Source organism: Chenopodium album, chromosome 2, assembly GCF_948465745.1.
Source record: "Chenopodium album chromosome 2, dcCheAlbu1.1, whole genome shotgun sequence".
In the NCBI taxonomy this organism is placed as follows: domain Eukaryota; kingdom Viridiplantae; phylum Streptophyta; class Magnoliopsida; order Caryophyllales; family Amaranthaceae; genus Chenopodium; species Chenopodium album.
In genome coordinates, this window is record NC_137835.1 from 86102604 (window position 1) to 86126193 (window position 23590).

The 23590-nt window shown below is 37.2% G+C and overlaps 1 protein-coding gene across 3 annotated transcripts in view; it reads left to right on the forward strand.

The window, feature by feature from the left end:
* Positions 1 to 19641, forward strand: part of LOC145605560 (uncharacterized) — a 35958-nt gene extending 16317 nt beyond the window's left edge. The window contains exons 8-19 of one of the 3 annotated variants that reach the window (XR_014105101.1): positions 822 to 955; positions 1048 to 1107; positions 8649 to 8884; positions 8998 to 9427; positions 9832 to 10155; positions 10245 to 10844; positions 11080 to 11253; positions 11447 to 11671; positions 11770 to 12053; positions 12217 to 12498; positions 14858 to 14966; positions 19287 to 19426. Coding sequence is in view for 2 of the 3 variants with exons in the window: in XM_081661632.1 (XP_081517758.1) it covers positions 822 to 955; positions 1048 to 1107; positions 8649 to 8884; positions 8998 to 9427; positions 9832 to 10155; positions 10245 to 10844; positions 11080 to 11253; positions 11447 to 11671; positions 11770 to 12053; positions 12217 to 12498; positions 14844 to 14966; positions 19287 to 19419 (3005 nt within the window). In the remaining variant the exon portion in view is untranslated. Of the gene's footprint in view, positions 1 to 821; positions 956 to 1047; positions 1108 to 8648; positions 8885 to 8997; positions 9428 to 9831; positions 10156 to 10244; positions 10845 to 11079; positions 11254 to 11446; positions 11672 to 11769; positions 12054 to 12216; positions 12499 to 14843; positions 14967 to 19286 lie in introns of all 3 variants that reach the window. The other 2 variants (XM_081661632.1, XM_081661640.1) reach the window with 2 other exon arrangements.
* The last annotated feature ends 3949 nt before the right edge of the window (positions 19642 to 23590 follow it).

Here is a 23590-nt window from a genome sequence, read left to right on the forward strand (position 1 = left end):
TAACCATATTGTAATGGATATTTATATCCCCTAACATCTTGGATAATCATCAAAGTACTACGGTAAGACCTCCTTCTGTCCTGTATCTCCTAGTCTCTAACAAAAAATTTTAGGTCGACATCCTTGAACTTTTCAATTTCACGCGTCTTCATATCTCTCATATGAGCATGTCTATAAATGCCTTTTTCCCTTTCTTTTGTATCCTAACTTGCTTAAGGGTCTTGATTTCCTTCGCCTTTTGCATCTAGTAGAACCTTCATTGCTTCCCTTCTTACTTTCTTATACCTTTCATAATTATCGTCACTCCTTAAATTCCCCAAGATTTTGTTGCATTTACTCCAGCAGCAACATTGCCATGTCGTGTGCATAGTCCAGTGGCTTATGACCCATCACGCATACACCCACCCAGATTCTTCAGGTCCCTAGTACCATATTGGATTTGATCCTGTCAGATCCAACTCGATAATTTCTCCGTTTCTGTTATTTGCAACATTTTGACTTTCATATTTTGTCAATGCACTACTTTGTCCATTAATTTCTTTGATCAGATGGATTTGTGAACACTTCAAAACATTGCTATGTTCATATAATGGAGGAAGTATAAGCCTATCTGACATTGAGTACAACCGAATTTGACTAAGCACAGATCCACATCAATCTTGAATCATATATCTAGATACTGGACTGAAACCAAACCAATTACTAAGGAATTATCTGTCCTTACTTAGCTGATGTCAGACATGGCTTTCTTAAGTGTTTGTTCACAATTATGAATACAATTCTGTAGCTAAAAATTTTGGGTTTTGACCTTTTGTGCTCAGCAGGCATTCCTAGGAGCAACTCAATTGGAAGAGTCTCTGACCTGAGCTGTAATGCTGACAATTTGCTTAGTTCGGAGGAGGCAATCCGCAGGGGAGAGTACACTGTCATTAGAAGTCTGATTCGTGTTTTAGAGGTACTGCCACATTTGATTCTATATGTCATTAATATTCTTCAGGTTTCTCCGTACTGCCTCTTGGTCATCTTATTATTAAATGGTGTACTCAGGGTGGTGTTGAAGGAAAAAGGCAGGTGGATAAAGTGATTGATAAGTGTGCTTCTATGCAGGTATTGTTCGAAACTGCTTTAAATCTTTTCATTTTTTTTTTAAAAGGTAATCTTTTCATTTAATAAAATTACTATCTTTAGAGCTTTTGCCTAGTATTCCTCCAATTACTGGTTATTGCATTGAATAATGTCCATTGAACAATTCAAGCATGATTATTGTTTTTTAGATCACTTGAAAGATAAACCGATCATAAAGAACTTTTTCCTCCTTTCCCTCTCCTCCTTTCTCTCTCCAAAACCCTAGCCTCCATTGTTGAATTTTGAAGGGGCTTTCATCGATTTTAATCGGTGGAAAGCCCCAATCATTGTTTCTTTATTGTTTTTTTAGGTTTATAATAATACTTCCTCCTTTTGGGAGGAACTTTTCTCCCTCGAAAGAAAGGGTTTCCGATCTCCTTCGAAAGACAAGGGTTTTTCGACCTCCTTCGAAAGACAAGGTTTATCTCCTCTTTTCGAGGGAGAAATTTCTTAGTTTTGAATCCATGGTAGCAGATCTAATGGATTGTCGTGAAATTATTTCGTTGGTGAAAAAGTTATCAAGTTTTCGAATACGAACAGATGAATCAGAAGGAAATCATCCTCACGGCTACAAAGGATCGTTAGATTGTCTCTCCAACAAGGCTGTAATTTTCAGCGATATAAGCGGGAGATGCTCCGCAGTGCAAGATCTACTCGACGATCGTAGTTTTTATGAAGGAAAATTCTATTTGATTCAATATCTTATGTATTTGTTAACGTCGAATCTCTATTGTAGATGTCGTATGACTTTTAATTAATGAAATATTTTTGCTATTCAAAAAAGATAAACTGATCATGTCCAAATTTAGTCATCCAAAACATATTATTGTTTTATGTGATAAACTTAAGAAAATATGGAGAAAACGGCTTAACCTTTGTATTGATATTAATCACATATACATACACAATATATTAGGAAACCTAATTAGCCTAAAACTCCTAATAAGATAAACTTAACGTAAATACAATATTAACATAAATAAACCAAACCGGCTCTAATACTCCCCCTCAAGTTGGAGAATGCAAATCGCGAATGCCCAACTTGCGTAAAAGAAAACCAAATTGCTGACGTCCAAGAGCCTTGGTTAAAATATCTGCCGATGACCCGTCGAAACATAGGAGGTAGAAATATTACCGTTTATCAACTCATCACGAACAAAATGACAGTCTACCTCAATATGCTTCATACGTTCATGGAAAACCGGATTCTTAGCTATATGCAAAGTCGACTGATTATCACAAAACAACTACATAGGCTTTGAATGCTTAATACCAAGATCAAACAACAACTGTTTCAACCATTTCAACTCACGAATAGTAAGAGCCATACACCTGTATTCGGCTTCAGACGAAGATGTGCTACAGTAGGTTGTTTCTTAGTCTTCCAAGAAACAGGGGAACGACCTAAGAAAACAAAGTAACCAGACGAGGAACGCCGAGTCAATGGACACGCCGCCTAATCACTCTCACAAAACGCCGTCAAGCGTAAATCTGACATAGGCCGCAATAAGATGCCTTGTCCCGGACTACCCTTGAGGTAGCGCAAGACCCAAGTAGCTGCATCCCAATGAGAAACCTGTGGATCACTCAGAAACTGTGCCAAAACATATAACTCAACTCTGGTCGAGTGACCTACGAGTAAACCAAATGGCCAACCAAACGACGATACTGTTCCGGATGAGCTAACGGCTCAGCAGAAGCATGTGCATGACGATGATTCTGCTCCATCTGAGTGTCAATAGGTTTACAACCCAGCATTCTTGCCTCAGTCAAAATATCAAGAGCGTACTTTCGCTGAGAAAGAAAGACCCAATGCCTAAGAAATACTTAAGCAAACCCAAATCCTTCATATAGAAGCATATGCACAAATAAGCTTTAAACCGAACAATCGCATCATGAGAGGAGCCTGCAATAATCAAATCATCGACATAAACCAGCATATGCAAAGAAACACTTGCTTGAACATAACTAATCAGAGAGTAATCAGCATATGAGTTTTTAAACCCAAAACCTCGCAGAGCACTAGACAACTTTGAAAACCTCGGGGCCTATTTCAAGCCATATAAAGACTTCCGTAACCTGCAAACTTTGCCCGGTTGCGGAGTGCCGTACTCCGGAGGAAACTGCATGTGAACTTCTTCATCCAAATCACCATGAAGAAATGCATTATGAACGTCCATCTGATGACACAACAACAAGTAAAATACGTACCGTACCCATCTTAGCAACCGGAGCGAACGTCTCATTATAATCAACACCTTCGACCGGATGGTTGCCATGAACGACCAATCGAGCCTTGAGACGTTCCACCTTTGACTTGTCGGTGTATTTGATTTTATACACCCAACCGCTACCAATTGCTCTTTTGCCAAGAGGAAGATCCTCAATGGTCCATGTGCCATTACGCTCTAAAGCGTCAATCTCATCTTGCATTGCCTTACGCCAACCGACGTCTTTAACCGCCTCTTTGAATGAAGAAGGTTCCTTTCCCTTAGTGATCTTCGCCAGAAAAACGATTATATTCAACATGACAAGCTATAGGGAAATGTTTACCTAAGGAATGTGATCGAGGAGGGTCAATGTTTGATGTAGCGGGGTCTATATTTTTAGTGATGAGAGTATGTGTAACATAGTTACGATGCCAAGAAGGAGGACGTTTTTCTCGATGACCACGACCCAAATTATCCAACGAACACCCCCTCAAATATTCCGGCGAAATAAAAATATCTTCGTCGACTATGTCTTGCTGAACAACACTTGTCGGACGCTCGGAAACACCAAAATGATCAACAGTTGGCAAAACATGATCACCGGGCCAGACCTGGGACGGGGTCTTACCGGCACTGGTTGCCGGAATGGGCTGTCAGCCCAGCTGGGCTGGGAGGCTGACTTCCAGCACCAGCTGGCTGGGTCGAGTAGCCCTGCTGAGTGGCTGCACTGCTGCTTTGCTGCCAGCGCCTGCTGGAATTCCAGCGGGCTTGGCGCTGACTGCTAGTGGCCTGGCCAGCTGCCGTTGGTTTTCCAGTTGGCAGCGGCTGACGCTGGTAAAACCAGCGGTTGGCCAGCGTGCGCTGGCTGGGTGTGGGGGGGGGGCTGGCAGTTCGTGCCACGGCCTAGCTGTGGCTGGGCTAGTCTGAACGCGGCTGGGGTGTGGTGCGGGCTGTCTCGAAGTTCGCACTCCCTCTCTCGCATCATACATATCAAAATCACGCAACACATCGTCCTCCCACATCGGCGGAGTCGCAAAATATTTTTCCCACAATAAACGTCAATCATCCGGAAGAGACTCTAAGTACGGGAATTTATCTTCGAAAAATTGCACATCCCGACTCACAAAAAAATCATTCGTCTCCAAATCAAACAGATGCCAACCCTTTTTTCCGTGAGGATAACCAACGAAAATACATTTTCGACTCCGAGAATCAAACTTGTCCTTAATTCGAGGACGATTTGCAGCATAAGCTAGGCAACCAAACACACGCAGACTATTATAAGGAGATTGTCCAAAGAAAAGCTCATGACGGGTTTTACTTTTCAAAACCGGATTAGGAGTGCGATTAATGAGATGCACCGCAGTCATAACACACTCACCCCAAAAGTACCTGAAACCGAAGAGCATGGGCCACATTTAAAATGTGACGATGTTTACGCTCAACTCAACCCGTTCTGCTGAGTCATGTCAACACACGACGTTTGATGCAGAATACCCTTTTGAGCAAAATACGACCCCAAACTAAGAAACTCTTGGCCATTATCACTACGAATAACCTTCACCTTCCGACCAAACTGAGTCTTAGACAGAGCACAGAATTCACGAACCAACTGAAAAGCCTGATTTTTACCAACCATAAAAAACACCCAAGTTGCACGAGAAAAATCATCAATAATGGTTAGGAAATAACGAGCATCACAACTTGAAACAATATTATTCAGACCCCAAATATCACAATGAATTAAATAAAAAATTCCAGATGCTTTATTAAATAACTACTATGAGTACTTCGACTACTAGAAACTCCCGGAAGAGAGCTCACAACTTGACTGATGCCCGAGACGCCTATGCCATAACAAACTTGCATATTAAATAACTACTTTGTTCGCCTGCAGATTCCGAGCACGAACCGGACGAAAAATATAGACCCCATCACATTGGACCTCGCTCCAATCAGGTTCCTCAAACTGCGATCCAGAATAATGCATAGCTTGTCAGTGAACATAATAAAATAACATTGTTTTTCTAATAATTGAGACACAGATAACAAGTTACATTTAAGAGCAAGAACATATAAAACATTATTAGGAGTTAAATTATCAGACTAAATAACTCTTCCTTCCTTTGTTGCCGTCGTGCTTTTCCCATTGGGCAAACAAACAGGCGAAGAGATGTCATGTAAATCGGTGAAAAAATCAATTTTACCGGACATATGATTTGAAGCTCCAGTGTCAATGAGCCAATCAATGGAATTCTACGTACCAAATTTGTTGCCATCTGACGAAGAACCAGACTTGGCACCCTTTACCGCCGACATGAGTTCCTTCCATTGAGCATCAGAAATCGTTGGAACAACGATCAGAATCAGAAATCGACTCATTATTACCACGAAAATTTCCAGTAGCACCAGCAAACTCACCCTTGCCCTTACCAGACGACCGTACACCACTACCTCCACGACCACCACGACCTCCACGCCCCCCACCCGGGAAGCCATGAAGCTGATTGGTCCTTATCATGACTAGACCGTTTACAATAAGTATACTCAATCCGTTCGGAAGTTCGACCAGAAGCCGTACTTGTTGCATTATAACCAACAGTCGTAGAAGAAGAGGAGGTCTCATGTGCCTAGACACAGATTACTTACGCTCATCAGCAACAACTTTAGCATAAACAACTTTCATAGAAGGCAAAGGATCAGTCATCAACAAAGTAGACACCACATAACCAAACTTCTTAGGTTTCAAACCAAGACAAAACTGATGTAACAATTCATTCTCATGCAACTTAGCATATTCTTTCACAGCGGAGTACAAACAGACAATTTCACATAACTAGACAATAAATTCTGCAATTTATTCAATTCACCATAATAAACCGCAACAAAACGACCTCGTTGCTTACAATCAGCAATATCATGTTTTAATTCAAAAATACGAGGACCGTTACCAAGAGAATAACGATCCCGCAAATCATCCTACAAAGATTTTGCATCATCGAGTATTATAAATCCAAGCAACAACAGTAGAATTAACAATACCCCACCGACGATAATACGGATGCTTGGGATCGGGTTGAACAATAGAACCATCAACAAGCCCGAGCTTGCTCTTGGACCGAAGATTGTTGCGAACAGACCTCGACCACTCTTCATAGTTGTCGACAGTAAGCAACACCGGACAAATCATCAATTGAGATCCTTCACTTGGATGAAGATAGTAATCGGTGAAAGGTTCATATTTAGGAGGAGGAGGCGTATAATCATTACCACCAGCCATCACACACGCAAATACGAGCAGCAAGAAAAAGAAAACAAGAAGCAGTACACCACCAAGCGCACCACACAACAACTAGCGCAGCACACACCTCACTGGCGCACCACACACCAGCACACATGCACCACAAGGCACGGACAGCAGCACCACAAGCACGGACATCAGCACCACACAAACCAAACGTAGCAGCACACCACAGGGAGCATCGCAACACAGCACGCACAAGAAAGATGCGCACCAAACCAATGAACACAGGTCACGAATTTAGGATATAATAACCTAATTTCGAAAGCTAAACCAGAAAAAAAATTAGGGAAATTAAAGCCCTAATTCGTCCAAATAATTGAATGAAAGAAAATTTTCAAAATAATTTCGTGGAGATTAAAAAAAATCGAAGCCTAATCTCACAAAATTAAATTTGCGGAATTAAAGAAACAAACCAAGATCGAAAAATCTCTATAAATTAGAGAGGCTGTGATACCATGTTAAACTCAAGAAATATGGAGAAAACGGCTTAACCTTTGTATTGATATTAATCACATATATATACACAATACATTAGGAAACCTAATTAGCCTAAAACTCCTAATAAGATAAATTTAACATAAATACAATATTAACATAAATAAACCAAACCGGCTCTAATATTATGAAAGTGGAAAAATTCCATACATAGTCGGAAACCACAATTGTTGATGTAAAGGTACCGCTTTTGCTATTCTGGAACCGTAATTATGGCCGATATGCAAATCTTTTCTTTTGCTACAAATTCAAATTTCATCTTCCAATATGTTTATAGATCAAACTTGATTTTTTTTCCCACTTAGCTCAATAAGTATTTAGCTGGAGAAGATATACTTCCTCCGTTCCACAAATATTGCAATAATTTCCATTTTAGGAAGTTTTACAAATATTGCAACATTTCTCTATCTGCACATGTTTTCTCTCGTTATTCCCCTCTCTCTCTCTCTCTCTCTCTCCTCTTCTTTAAATCCATGTCCTACCCCATGTTGCAATATTTTGGGATGGAGGAAGTATATATCTATGACATCAAGGGAGTGTTGGCCATATATCAAAAAGGGATGGACCATTAACAGTTCAATTCTTGGTTGTAAGGGTTGCTTCACTTGCTTGTGCTGACATTGGTTTGTTATGAATAACTTACCAATGTCCTCACATCAAAAATAAATTCCACCCTAAACATCAAATCATGCTTGATTTTTTTTCGACATAACCATGATAAAGCTAGTTCTACTAGTATCAACGGAGGATCTATAACATGGTAGTTTTACAGTTGTACATGGTATCAAGATATTACATGGTAATTGTACATTTGTACAAGGATACTTTGTGTAGTCTCTGATAACTGATTACGCTTATACTATATCAATGAAAGTGAAAAATGAGATTCAGAAGAGGTGAAGTTTTGTTCTAAACTGTATGTTGCTTCCATATGTTGCGCTGAGTGCCATGTTACGCAAGGGAACCAACTTTGACACCTCCCGGCTCTTTTCCAAGCCTCCAGTGGTCAATCAGCTAGTACTTTGCTGAATCCATACATTAAGTTCTAGATAAAGCTCATTGAGGTGATCAACAGGTCACAACTCTGTTGTAGAAACTTTGCGCCTAGAATTTATTTATTACTATTTTTTTTATTAAATAAACTAAATAAACTATGCTTCTTTGAGCACACTTTTCATTAATTTGTTTCCAAACAAACTTGTGGCTTATATTTCATGGCTTGGAGAAATCCCTTAATTTGATTGCTTGTTTATGATAGCCTTTTCCTTCCGGGATTGGGAGTATAGTCTGCACTAGGAAGCAAATAACTATATGGAATTTGGAGAAAAACTTCTCTAATACTCTTATTGATTCAGTTGTTTTTGTTATAATGATAGCGTTAGACCGTAAGTTTTTTTCCTGAGCTGCCTTATTTGTATGGATGATATTGCTTGTTGCCATGTCCATGTATAAAGCTATGCTATTTCTAAAAAAATAGGTTCTAACCTAAGATGCTTGATTCTAACATTATGCAGAATTTACGAGAAGCTATTGCTACATACCGTAGCAGTATTTTACACCAACCAGATGAGATGAAGCGAGAGGCTTCACTATCTTTTTTTGTGGAGTACCTGGAGAGATATTATTTTCTGATTTGTTTTGCTGTATATCTTCACACCGAGGGAGCAGCTTTAACTCCCTGTTCATCAGTTCTGTGTAGTTTTGCTGATTGGATGAGAGCACGACCGGAACTCTATAGCATACTGCGTAGGTACTTATAGGATTGAAAACATAATATTATTTATTCATGATATTCATACACTGTTTACATGTTTCGATTCTCTCTTGTTGTATTGTGCTCTTTCTAACAAACCTTATATGTAGGCTATTAAGGAGAGACCCAATGGGCGCGCTAGGCTACCGTAATGCAGAGAAATCACTTACTAAGACAGCTGAATCTACAAATGGACGTCCTTATGAAATGAGTGTTGTTACTGCACTGAGGAATGGAGCTGTGTTGGGCAGTCAAACTGTCTTGAAGAGTGATCATTGCCCTGGTTGTCAAAACTTAAGCTTGCCAGAGAGGATTGAAGGTGCCCCAAATTTCAGAGAGGTTATGGGCTTTTCAGTTTATGGCGTGGCTAATCCAACAATTGATGGCATTCGGTCGGTTATTCAGCGCATTGCTAGTCTGAGAGCTGCCCGTCCAGTATGTTGGCACAACATGAGAGAGGAACCTGTAATTTACATTAATGGAAAGCCATTTGTGCTTCGTGAAGTTGAAAGACCTTATAAGAACATGATGGAGTACACTGTACGTACATAAATCTTTCTGCAATTTTTTTGCTTTTAAGTATATATCTGCAGCTTCACATCTTTGGAGATATTAATAAACTTAACATGAAAGTAACTAGATACGGATGAGAAGCCAATGTTAGGTTTTGTTTATTTTTTTTTATTTTTTTAATATCATGTATTCTCAACAGATGTATTGCTGCATCTTTTTGACAGTTGTCATATTTTAAAAAAGAACTATCTAATTCCATTATTGAAGGTTCACATTTGGGCTACACCCGCTAGTTAGTTCTGAAACCTGCTTTTACTAAATTAAATATATTAAGGTTGGATTATTCTAGTCATATCTGTGTAGTATCTGGTCCCATCGTGTCGTTTTGTTAATCATAATTGTGATACCAATACTTTCAAATTTTGGCTTAGGGGATTGATTGTGAGAGAGTAGAAAGAATGGAAGCTCGACTGAAGGAAGATATTCTCCGTGAATCTGAGCGCTTCGGAGGAGCTATTATGGTTATTCATGAAACAGATGATGGTCAAATATTTGATGCCTGGGAACATGTCAATTGTGACTCAATTCAGACTCCGCATGAAGTTTTCAGCCGCCTAGAAGCTGAAGGGTATCCTATTATGTATGCACGTGTACCTATAACTGATGGAAAGGCTCCAAAAAGTTCTGATTTTGATACACTAGCAAAAAATGTTGCCTCAGCTTCAAAGGACACTGCTTTTGTTTTTAATTGTCAGGTAAAATGTTTAAATTGTTGATGCAAGCTGTCATTTACAGTGTAGTGGATTGTTTAAAGTGGTTGAATGGCTTTCTGATGTTTGTGCAGATGGGCAGGGGAAGGACAACAACTGGTACTGTTATAGCCTGCCTTCTCAAACTAAGAATAGAGTATGGTAAACCTATAAGAATTCTCCGTGAGGAGTATATTGGGGAAGTGGATGATTATTCTTCTTGTGGTGAAGAAACTATGGATGATTTAGCTGCATCTAGCTCAAGTATCATTGATCATGGTACAGCTAGAAAGCCACCTCGGACTTTTGGCATTAATGATATTTTGTTACTGTGGAAGATAACAAGATTATTTGATAACGGAGTTGAATGTCGGGAGGCATTAGATGCTGTTATTGATAGATGTTCGGCTTTGCAGAATATACGTGATGCTGTCCTACGGTACCGGGAATTATTTAATCAACAGCGTGTTGAGCCTCGGGTGAGAAGGGTTGCCTTAAATCGTGGCGCTGAGTACCTCGAGCGCTACTTCCGTTTGATTGCTTTTTCTGCATATCTTGGAAGTGAAGCGTTTGATGGGTTTTGTGGCCAAGGAGAATCCAAGACAACTTTTAAGAGTTGGTTACAAAAAAGACCTGAAGTCCAAGCAATGAAATGGAGCATAAGATTGAGGCCAGGGCGATTCTTTACTGTTCCAGTAATATTTCTTTTTCTTATTATGAAGTATAATAATTTCTGAGAGATGGAAATAAATGAATACTAAAATAACTTGTGTTTTACGTATATATATAATGTATGTTGTCCATTTCTTCCTTATCTTGGGTATGCCAATAGTTTATCCTTTTCTGATGTAGGAAGACCTAAGATCACCCTATGAGACTCATTTCTTCCTTATTTTGGGTATGCCAATAGTTTATCCTTTTCTGATGTAGGAAGACCTAAGATCACCCTATGAGACTCAGCATGGAGATGCAGTAATGGAAGCGGTTATTAAGGCTCGAAATGGCTCTGTTCTAGGGAGGGGTTCTATACTTAAAATGTACTTCTTTCCTGGTCAGAGAACTTCTAGTTACATACAAATACATGGGGCACCTCATGTGTACAAGGTATGCTGGTTTGCTATCTTTTCTTTCTATATACTGATTTTTGTTTGTTTACTTATTTGCTTGTTTTTTTTAATATTTATTTTTAAAAAATCTTTATTAGAAACTTAAATTATTTCGGAGAGATAGGAATTGTACAGGGTGCAAGCAAGAAATGACTTGAAATCAACTCATGTATCAATTTGCACTTTCTTAGGTGGATGGATACCCTGTCTATAGCATGGCCACTCCAACTATCACTGGTGCGAAAGAGATGTTATCTTTCTTGGCTGCTAATGGATCTGTAGATGGCAGAAATAAGTTAGTAATAACTGATTTGAGAGAGGAAGCTGTGGTTTACATTAATGGGTCACCTTTTGTTCTCCGTGAACTGAACAAAGCAGTTGATACTCTGAAACATGTGGGGATTACTGGTCCAGTGGTTTGTTCTTACTACCTTAAATATCATTTACAACAGATGAAGCCATAAGGAAAAGAAAATAAAAACTTATAGCTCTCCCTCTTCTGTTAAATTTGAAGGTGGGACATATGGAGGCACGTCTTAAAGAAGATATAATATCAGAGGTTGCTCGGACTGGTGGACGAATGCTTTTGCATCGAGAAGAATACAGTCCAACACTAAATCAGTCTAGTATTGTTGGATACTGGGAGAATATTTTCACTGAAGATGTCAAGACTCCTGCTGAAGTTTATGCTGCTCTGAGGGATGAAGGCTATGATATAACCTACAGGAGAATACCTTTAACCAGAGAGAGAGAAGCTTTGTCATCTGATGTTGATGCAATACTGTGCTGTAAAGATGAGTAAGTATTAGTTCTGTTGTTTATTTTGTTGTCACAAATGTTTGCAATATAGTCAAGTGCTTATTGGACATTGTACATTATCGGGCGATATAGCTGATATACCTTAAATTCTTAAAAACTAATTTAGTTCTAGATGCTAAAGCAGAAAGCATTTAATTTGCAGGTCTGCTGGATCCTATTTATTTGTGTCACATACAGGATTTGGAGGAGTGGCTTATGCAATGGCAATCATATGTGCTAGACTACAAGCCGAGGGAAATGTGCACCATAATGTGCCCTCATTTGATGTCACACTGCCTCCGCTTTCTGTACCCGATGTTCTATCATGTTGGGCTTCTGATGAAGCAGCACTGAAACTGGGTGATTATCGGGATATTCTCAGCCTAACAAGAGTTCTAGCTCAAGGGCCAAGGAGCAAGGCAGATGTCGACAATATCATAGAAAGGTAAGAATCTATTTAAGTGTGAGTGTAGTTGGAGCTTTATGATGCATGGAAACTCTCTTGAAGTTAACATTTCTCGTTTTGGAAATCTGGACTCGAAATATAGCCTGGGGAAATCTTTTATTGTTACATTTAAGTCGAAACTATAATAGTTTCTTTACCTATAAATTATGCTCATCAAACACAAAATTTTTATTATTCTTAGCAATATGATTGGTTTACTGTTCAAAATTTTGTGTTTTCTTTTTCCTAGTTTCAATTTCTGTGTTCATAGGTTACTGCTGCATTTTTTTAGCCAGATGTCTTTCCCTTTTTTTTTAAAGATCTTTTTGCATAATTATTAGAGAGTGTTGCAGTTTCTGCGTTAACTGTCGTTTGTACATGGGTCAGGGCCCCATCGTTTGTGTCATATTGCTACTAGTCTTTTATCCTCCCTTATCCCACCTGCAGGATTTAAATCTAACGGCAAAAGAAAGAGAGGAAATCTCAAGATCAAAGCCATTGGAAGCGTCATAAATTAATAATGATTCCCGCTAGAGACGTATGCTTGTTGGTTCAGCTAACAAAGTGTATCATCTTCTCTTCATCTATTCCAAAGGCCCCAGACTGCAAGAAATCTCTGAAGCCTCTCCAATATCCTAAGTTCCTAACTACACCCACCAAAAATTTAAAAAGAGAAACCACAGCTGAAACTTAGAAAGATAAGTGTGAATAATATGACCTCTCGCCCCTCCCTTGTAAAATAGGCTGAAATTGTGCTTTATTGTCCATTTAGCTTCCTACACCCTTGGCAAAGCTACTGCACTTCAATCAACACGAAACCTGGCAACCCCTAACTTTACTTAGATAGAGAAGCACTATCAATTTTACTAAGAGTTTTATCTTTTTCATGGCTACCAGATTGCGGGGATGGACCGATGAAATGTACTTGTTTGCTGTGTGTCATGGTGATTTCAAAGGGGTTTGTAGGTATTACTTTAGATGATTTGGTCAGTGAATGGAGAGACATGCTAGAAATTTATAACTAATTTTTTAGTCACAAATCCTTTTGGAGTTAAGTCCATTTGTATTACATTTTAAAATGGCCTTGAAACTAAGGCAACCAGGTTTATTATTGAAACTCCAACCGTTTAATAATAGTTTTGACCCCAATCATGATGTGTATTTTTCAATTATTTTAGATTGAAATGGTACATGTAATTGGAGCTAAGATGGTGGATTTTTTTATGTGTACTTCCTTTTTCATTCTAAGCTCTACTCGTTTTCCGTTTACATTCTATTTGCTAAGTTCAACTCACTTTTACTATGATAACTTTTTATTAATTTTTCATCCTATACAACTCCACTTTGTAAGGCCCAAATTTATCTAATGAAACCCATACTCTTTATCTCTCTCCTCTTTAAAGAAAAAGTACCCACATGCATGGTCCCCTTTTCCTTTTTTTCTAGGTTTGCGTAGCTACAAGAAAATGGAGGGAGTAGATGATAGGTTATTGTAGTTAATAACTTCAGGATAGATAAAATTAGCTTGGGACAAATGGGATGAGTTAATAATATCAATCACATAAATATTATAGAAATTTGATTGGAAATGAGTTTGGGCTTTTTTAGAGGACAATATGATAATTACAATGTTCGATGACATTTCATACTAAGGTCTTGCTCTCTTCACCTAAATCTACATTTATTGATAAAAAATTAATTTACTTTTATTGATTTAAATTATTTTTGCTGATTTAACTTAATTGAATTACTTAATAAAATAAACTCTCGCTTATTTACTTCCTCCGTTCTAGTATTATTGCAACAACTGGACTTTTACTCTATTCATCACACTTGTTTGATCACGTGTTATGACTTATACATAAAGTAAAATGTAGTCATGTGGGGTTTTTTTTAGATTCGTCTCGTAATATACTTTCACAATATCAACTATTATAATTTTTACTCTTATCTAATTATAGATATTTAGCATATAAAGTGTGCTTTGAGATGCATTATTTCATCCTTGTTGCATTATTTGTGGAACAGAGGAAGTATTGATTTTTACTGATTAAAATTGAATTTTACTTAATAATTTATTTGTTTAGTTGTTGAGGGCAGACCGATTGCATTATTGCCATTTGAGGTGTTTGATACCCAACTTATGGGTTAGCCATTTTTCAGAGATATATTTGTTGTCTCGGCTTTATTACTTTTTTGCTCCAATCTCTCCCTCCCCTCCATGCCCTTGGAATTCTGGTTATCATGTGCACTGTAAGAAACTTATTAAGCCATTAATTTATTGAAATGCCATTGTTTTTTACTTCATTTGTCATGTTAAAATTTTGTTTGCTCTATCTTTAAAGATGTGCCGGGGCAGGACATATACGTGATGATATTGTTTACTACACTAAGGAACTGAAGCAAGTCTGTGATGGCAATGAGGAGCATCAGGCATACCTAATTGACATGGGTGTAAAGGCGTTAAGGTTTGTCAAATCGCTTTATAACAATTCAGTTTTGTGTGTATGTGTGTGTGTGTGTGCGCGCGCGCGCGTGTTTAAAAAAAATACCTTTAGGGTTGTCTACAAGACTGCAAGTGAAATTGAATCAATAAGCCTTGTCCCTTAACCTGCTGGGTGTTATACTAATGTTATACTCTTGGTGGAAGAAGAGCAATGTGAAGGTAAAACTATAGGAGTGAACTAATAATATGAGGTAAAACTATAGGAGTAAAGTAGTAAACTAATAATATGCTATGTCTGTTTCAGAATAATTAACACAATTTGACTCTTTGCACTATTCGCATTCTTACTTTAAGCATATTTTGTTACTAATATAGTAATATGTGATAAAACAAAAATTATCATATAAATGTTGTTAAGTTTGTCAATGTATATTTTAAGCTATTGATTTCTCTTTTACTTATTCCTTTGTATATTTAGAGATATTGGTGGTCAAACTTCTGTGCTGACAATTGTGCCCGATCTACTGTGTCAATAATTTTAACAGAGTCAGTATCTTTTTAGTGTGTTATTTATTGATCCATTGAGAAACAAATTAATACATTATCTAGTTTAGCTCTACTTCAATGATAAACACCATTCTCTGACTAGACATTGTTGGTATTCACTTCGCACGATTTTTTTTTATTAGAAATATAATACTCTGTATATTAACTGCTTATAATCGAGTACAAAGGGGACAATTTGTCCTTTTGAATCAGCAATATAAATTGCAGAATCTGCCAGTTTCTTCTCCCCATTTGAAAGATTGCCCCCTTAACTAGTTGTTCATCTTACAGATATACAGGCCATGTTTGGTAATTAGAGTTTTGACCAAAAATGAGCTTATTTGACCAAGTTAGAGGTTTGACTACAAAATAATCTAACTTGGCTGTTTGGTAAAAGAGCTTATTTAAAGAGCTGATTGGGGCAAATAAGCTGATTTGTAAAAAGCTAAAAACTAGAGCTTTTTCATATTAGCTGATTGAGATATGGTTGCCAAATGACACTCTTATCCTAAAAAGTTAATCTAATTTACAATGTCAATGCCCTTAAAAAAAATGTTAATGTCTAAAATTGTCATTTAATATGTTCAACTAACAAAACAGCTATATCTAATCAGCTAATTTTACCAAACAACTTTATACAAACAAATTAATACAATCAGCTAGTCAAACAAGCTAATACAACCAGCTAATGAAATCAGCTTCTATCAATCAGCTTCCGCTAATTACCAAACAGGGCCACAATCTCTATTGTTTATTTAATGACTTTGTTTTTTCATCCAATATCTACTTTGTGCTCATGCACAACTGATTTTTCTTTTCAGAAAGTGTTCAGAAAATTGCAATTTAAACAGTTTTGCTTTAAGAACAAACTAAGCACTCTTCCATAATCTTGCTCCCATTTTTCTTCTATAATTTTGATATTTCCTGTTCAGTTCTCCACTTTAACGACAGAAAAAAGGATTGATCAAATTTTATTGAGTCTGACTCATAGTGATCATTTATCAAAGAATGACTCTGGTTATCAACTGATTGAACAACCGGGAGCAATTTACTTACGATACTTAGTTGACATTCATAAAAAGTATCTAATGAATTATGAGTTCAATACATCTTGTTTAGCAGAAAGACGAGTATTCCTTGCTCATTCTATCTATATCTTCTTTTTTGGTCTAAATCTATACTATATCTTAAAAGACGTTCCTTTTAAAGAAAAGTTGCCACATGACACTTTTTAAAGTATATATATGCGTCATGTGACAATATTCGAACCTGTAAGTTTGTAACCTCTAACACATAAAGGTAATACATTTACCATCTTAACTAACTCCTATTAATGTTTTAAATCTCATTCACATAACATTGTCTATTCTTAGAGGTTATATAATTTATTTATTTTTCACAAGATCATACGAGGTAATAAAAAACAAGTGACAGCCAAGACAACGTCCGGAACCACACACTAGCTATACAAATAGTCGAACATTATTGCTTCATAAAAAAAAAAAAAAAAAAGTCGGACATTATTATCCAAACTATTGTCTCAAGTCTCAGCTTTTTGAATGTTTTTCCAAAATGCTCTCATTGCCTACTTTTTGTTAAGCAACTTAAAATGCCATGTGGCACATCCTCATTAGTCCTCTCCTCTTTTCTAAAAAATTTCAAAAGTACTCCATATTTCTTTCCCTTCTCACTCTGGTGAATCACCCCTCGCCTGGCCTGTCTTCAGGCTCCCTCTTCCTTCCTCACCACTATTATGACCACCAATTGACGGTGAAACCCCAATCCCTTAGCCCGACTTTCCCGCACCCCTTTCTTTCTAAACCATTACCGTCAACACCAGACACCAAAAAAAAAAAAAAAAAAAAAAAAAAAAAAACCCTCAATAATCTGCCTAGAGCAGAGGATTTTTTTCAATGCTGATACATATCTAGTCTTATAAGCAGAAGCGACTCACTCACCACCTTGCAGGAGGGGAAAAAAACACTTTGATAAAAATAAATAGATGTCAATTATAAGCCAATATTGGCATTATAGGCAATAGCAGTGGAAACATCAAAATCACCCCTCGCCTGGCCTGTCTTCAGGCTCCCTCTTCCTTCCTCACCACTATTATGACCACCAATTGACGGTGAAACCCCAATCCCTTAGCCCGACTTTCCCGCACCCCTTTCTTTCTAAACCATTACCGTCAACACCAGACACCAAAAAAAAAAAAAAAAAAAAAAAAACCCTCAATAATCTGCCTAGAGCAGAGGATTTTTTTCAATGCTGATACATATCTAGTCTTATAAGCAGAAGCGACTCACTCACCACCTTGCAGGAGGGGAAAAAAACACTTTGATAAAAATAAATAGATGTCAATTATAAGCCAATATTGGCATTATAGGCAATAGCAGTGTAAACATCAAATTCGGCTATCTAAGACATCAACTAGCAACCAAAGTCTCTAAAATCTTGTGTGTGGTTATTTTAATTTTATATGAAGGGATACCATGATGTGCATTGGATCAATATTAATCCATCGTTGCATCAAAAATTAATTCCACTTCATAATACTATCTCATATGCCTCTCAAAATCAAGACTTGTTTTTTTTAAAAAAAAACATGAAGTGTAGGAGGCGTATTTATGTGCAAGTGGCTGAAGATGGGAATTTGTTTAGGGTTGTCTATATGCTTACGGAGGGGTAAGGGGGAGAAGAGAGTGGGATGAGGTAGAGGATGGTGTTAAGGCTGTGAGCTTGTGGTCTATGAAGAAAAAGGAGGTAATAGAGTAATTGATTATGAAAAAAATATAAAAGGGAGCCAAGGCCGACTACATGATGCCACGTATGTTGATCTTATTAGAGGAAGGCACCCCTGAATTTGGGGCACTTTGGATTATTCCTATTAATCAAAAGCTAGGGCTATTTGAAGGAGGTTAAGCATAGTTTGGGATGTTCATTTTTCCTTGAAAGCAAAGATGATTAAAGGTTACTTAATGAGATGGTGGTAGTTGGGATTGCGTCATTGATGAATTTATAATGATAAAAATTTGAGACGTATGTGGCTCAAGAAATGGAGAAATTTGCAGTAAGATGGGCCACAACCGCACAAATATGGACATTTAGTTGTCTTGTACAGTTGTACTTGCTCCAATATTAGCATATGGGTTGTACCAAGAATCTGAGATATAATGCTCTTCATGTTCCGTATACCAGCCATGTCTGCTATAATGTGACTCGTTTCCCTTGGTATAAGTTTAATTGTGTTTCTGCTATTTATCTTTGTAAATTTGGGTTCTTCCATTGGATCATGCTATTATAATTTCTTCTATTGTTTCCTTTGATCCGTTTCTAATACGAAGTATATATATATATATATTCCTATTATTTGTTTCAGTGATCATGTCAAGGACGCTTTTATTTTTTTCCTACTTTTTTTTTCCATTTTTTTTGTTTATTTTATATTAATTTACTTAAATAATTTGTGTTTTTCAAGCTTTACTTATTTCCTTTGTTAATGTTTTCTCAATTTTTTATGTTTTTTTTTTCTCCTTTTTATCCCTTCACCACTCTTTTTAAACTCTTAAAAAACTGAAACTGTTTTTCACTCTCTACACTGTTTTCCCTCTTTTATTTTATTCAATCAATTATTTGCTATCTTTTATTTTTTCAGACGGTTTCTTATGACGATTCATTTTAGCCAATCTCAAATCATTTTGGGACCAAGACTGTATTGTTTTGTTGTTGTTGCTGCTGCTACAGTACAAGATCTCTCTCTTTAACTGCAAAATAATTTTCCTAATTCAATTTGCAGGAGGTATTTTTTTCTGATAACATTGAGGTCGTACCTTAATTGTGTTGATGGAGCCGAGACTACATTCTCAAGTTGGATGGATTCTCGGCCTGAACTGGGCTATCTCTGTGATCACCTTAGAATTGATAAATAATTTCAAAACAATAACAATATTCTTTTATATAAAGTTATTTTCTGCATGTGAATAGATTGTACAAAGTTATTTTGTCATGTATTTCTTGCATTTAATTTGCCTGAAAAATTTACATTAGTCTTGTTGACAAGGTTACGATCCAATCCTATTATAAAAATGTAATGTCCTGTTTTCGGATGTCATGAAATTTGTACATACTAACTCAATTTCATATTGTTTGCAATTTTGGAGGGTGCACGGAATTCTAAGTATAATTTGTTGTAAGTGTAAAATAGAGAGAAAAATAGGGATGCATGTTTGTTTTTGGTGTTTAGAGAGCCATAAAGACAGGTGATGAGAGCCGAACTCGAGACTTCCTAGAATCGGAAGAGAAGCTCGAACTACTTGAGCTATCCCTCACGCTCAATTAGTGATGCATGTAATGGGGAGAGATAGAGGGAAATGACAACCTAATTAGATACATTAATATGATTAGCTACCACATTATAAGTTTTTTGTAAGATGGAATTTATTATTAGAAAAATAGTAATTTTTTAAATACTATTAAGATAACTTTAACCTGTGAAGTTTGTAGTTCAAATTTAGTTTATTTATTTATTTTTTAAAACTTAATTTTTCTAATTTTAGCCATTGAATAATCCCATGTAAAGTCACGTTTTATCAATATTCTAAGCAACAAAAGATCATCATCCCCTTAAAATTGAGACCTTAATTCGAAATCTCAACTTTGTGACCCATATAAAGCCCTTAAAAGATTGATATTTTACGATAGTATACTTAAACGATATAAAGCCCCATCTTCTTAGAATACCCAAAAAAAAGGGGGGTCATTTTTCCCCTTAAAATTGAGGTCTTGAATCGAATCTAGAATTTGCGACCCCATGACTCTAAACTCGTAAAATATTTATGGTGTTCTTTCACAAAAGTTTTTTGTATTTTCATGATATATAGTCATGTCATCTTATAATTTTGAAACATAAAAGTTCATTTTTCCCTTAAAGTTGAGGTCCTTAATCGAAATCTCAACTTTGCAACATATAGCCTGGTCTTTTTGAAATTTGAAAAAATGAAAGTTGATTATCCCATAAAATGAAGGTTTTAATTCAAAATGATAACTTCACAAATCTATATCTTATACAAGTACTTTGTAAAATAATAAAAAGTGAATATTAATAAAATATATATCGAGACGATTCAAACAAAAGCGAGTCAAAATGTAGAATAGCTTGTTTAAGGTTTTATTGTGATTCATTCACGAAAGTTACTTACATGTTAATGATAATAATGTCAGGTCTTCATAGAATTCTAAAGAATAAAAGTTGCTTTTCCCTAGAATGAAGTTTATTAGGGTGATTCTTTCACTAAAGTTTATTATTTTATCTCATATGGGGGGCACTATCCAATTTCCTTTTAAATGATCAATTTACCGGTTTACAACTTGCACCGATTTCATTAACTCAAGCCTACAAAGAACATTTATGATAAAAAAATAATCGGTTTACAACTTTGCACCGATATCAACATTTATGACAAATAATTAATGATCACATATGGTTCCAAACGACATTATAAGACTCCGAGATGTATTCCCTGGAAATTTTACACTTTTAGACACCGGGCCCTGAATACTCCAAAATTTCTCAAAAAGCGTGGATATTAGTCTTCAATTTTGGAATTTTTTTAAACTTTTTTTCACCTGAAAATAAAAATTGGCGAAATGTTTACCATGATTCCTAATACCCTCCGGTAGTCCAATTAGGTGGGCGGAATCATCCAATTTGCATTTAAACGGGCAATTTACTGGTTTACAACTTGTACTTATTTCATTAACTCAAGCCTACCACGAACATTTATGACAACATATAATGGTCATTCATGGTTTCAAACGTCATTATATGACCCCAAAATGTATTCAATAAAATCTCATTTCTTTTCGACACCTAGCCCTGAAACCTTCTAAATTTCTCAAAATGTGTGGATATTAGCCTTCAATTTAGGAATTTTTTTTGAAAAATATCGCCCAGAAATAAAAATTGCCGAAATGTTTACATGGTCCCTATTTAGGATTTTTAAAGTTAGGGTTTAGGGTTTAGGGTTTAGGGTTTAGGGTATAGGGTTTCAGGGTTTTTAGGGTATAGGGTTTCAGGGTATAGGGTTTAGGGTTTAGGGTATAGGGTTTCAGGGTTTTTAGGGTATAGGGTTTCAGGGTATAGGGTTTAGGGTTTAGGGTTTAGGGTTTTAGGGTTTTAGGGTTTTAGGGTTTAGGGTTTAGGGTTTAGGGTTTAGGGTTTAGGGTTTAGGGTTTCAGGGTTTAGGGTTTAGGGTTTAGGGTTTAGGGTTTAGGGTTTAGGGTTTAGGGTTTAGGGTTTAGGGTTTAGGGTTTAGGGTTTAGGGTTTAGGGTTTAGGGTTTAGGGTTTAGGGTTTAGGGTTTAGGGTTTAGGGTTTAGGGTTTAGGGTTTAGGGTTTAGGGTTTAGGGTTTAGGGTTTAGGGTTTAGGGTTTAGGGTTTAGGGTTTAGGGTTTAGGGTTTAGGGTTTAGGGTTTAGGGTTTAGGGTTTAGGGTTTAGGGTTTAGGGTTTAGGGTTTAGGGTTTAGGGTTTAGGGTTTAGGGTTTAGGGTTTAGGGTTTAGGGTTTAGGGTTTAGGGTTTAGGGTTTAGGGTTTAGGGTTTAGGGTTTAGGGTTTAGGGTTTAGGGTTTAGGGTTTAGGGTTTAGGGTTTAGGGTTTAGGGTTTAGGGTTTAGGGTTTAGGGTTTAGGGTTTAGGGTTTAGGGTTTAGGGTTTAGGGTTTAGGGTTTAGGGTTTAGGGTTTAGGGTTTAGGGTTTAGGGTTTAGGGTTTAGGGTTTAGGGTTTAGGGTTTAGGGTTTAGGGTTTAGGGTTTAGGGTTTAGGGTTTAGGGTTTAGGGTTTAGGGTTTAGGGTTTAGGGTTTAGGGTTTAGGGTTTAGGGTTTAGGGTTTAGGGTTTAGGGTTTAGGGTTTAGGGTTTAGGGTTTAGGGTTTAGGGTTTAGGGTTTAGGGTTTAGGGTTTAGGGTTTAGGGTTTAGGGTTTAGGGTTTAGGGTTTAGGGTTTAGGGTTTAGGGTTTAGGGTTTAGGGTTTAGGGTTTAGGGTTTAGGGTTTAGGGTTTAGGGTTTAGGGTTTAGGGTTTAGGGTTTAGGGTTTAGGGTTTAGGGTTTAGGGTTTAGGGTTTAGGGTTTAGGGTTTAGGGTTTAGGGTTTAGGGTTTAGGGTTTAGGGTTTAGGGTTTAGGGTTTAGGGTTTAGGGTTTAGGGTTTAGGGTTTAGGGTTTAGGGTTTAGGGTTTAGGGTTTAGGGTTTAGGGTTTAGGGTTTAGGGTTTAGGGTTTAGGGTTTAGGGTTTAGGGTTTAGGGTTTAGGGTTTAGGGTTTAGGGTTTAGGGTTTAGGGTTTAGGGTTTAGGGTTTAGGGTTTAGGGTTTAGGGTTTAGGGTTTAGGGTTTAGGGTTTAGGGTTTAGGGTTTAGGGTTTAGGGTTTAGGGTTTAGGGTTTAGGGTTTAGGGTTTAGGGTTTAGGGTTTAGGGTTTAGGGTTTAGGGTTTAGGGTTTAGGGTTTAGGGTTTAGGGTTTAGGGTTTAGGGTTTAGGGTTTAGGGTTTAGGGTTTAGGGTTTAGGGTTTAGGGTTTAGGGTTTAGGGTTTAGGGTTTAGGGTTTAGGGTTTAGGGTTTAGGGTTTAGGGTTTAGGGTTTAGGGTTTAGGGTTTAGGGTTTAGGGTTTAGGGTTTAGGGTTTAGGGTTTAGGGTTTAGGGTTTAGGGTTTAGGGTTTAGGGTTTAGGGTTTAGGGTTTAGGGTTTAGGGTTTAGGGTTTAGGGTTTAGGGTTTAGGGTTTAGGGTTTAGGGTTTAGGGTTTAGGGTTTAGGGTTTAGGGTTTAGGGTTTAGGGTTTAGGGTTTAGGGTTTAGGGTTTAGGGTTTAGGGTTTAGGGTTTAGGGTTTAGGGTTTAGGGTTTAGGGTTTAGGGTTTAGGGTTTAGGGTTTAGGGTTTAGGGTTTAGGGTTTAGGGTTTAGGGTTTAGGGTTTAGGGTTTAGGGTTTAGGGTTTAGGGTTTAGGGTTTAGGGTTTAGGGTTTAGGGTTTAGGGTTTAGGGTTTAGGGTTTAGGGTTTAGGGTTTAGGGTTTAGGGTTTAGGGTTTAGGGTTTAGGGTTTAGGGTTTAGGGTTTAGG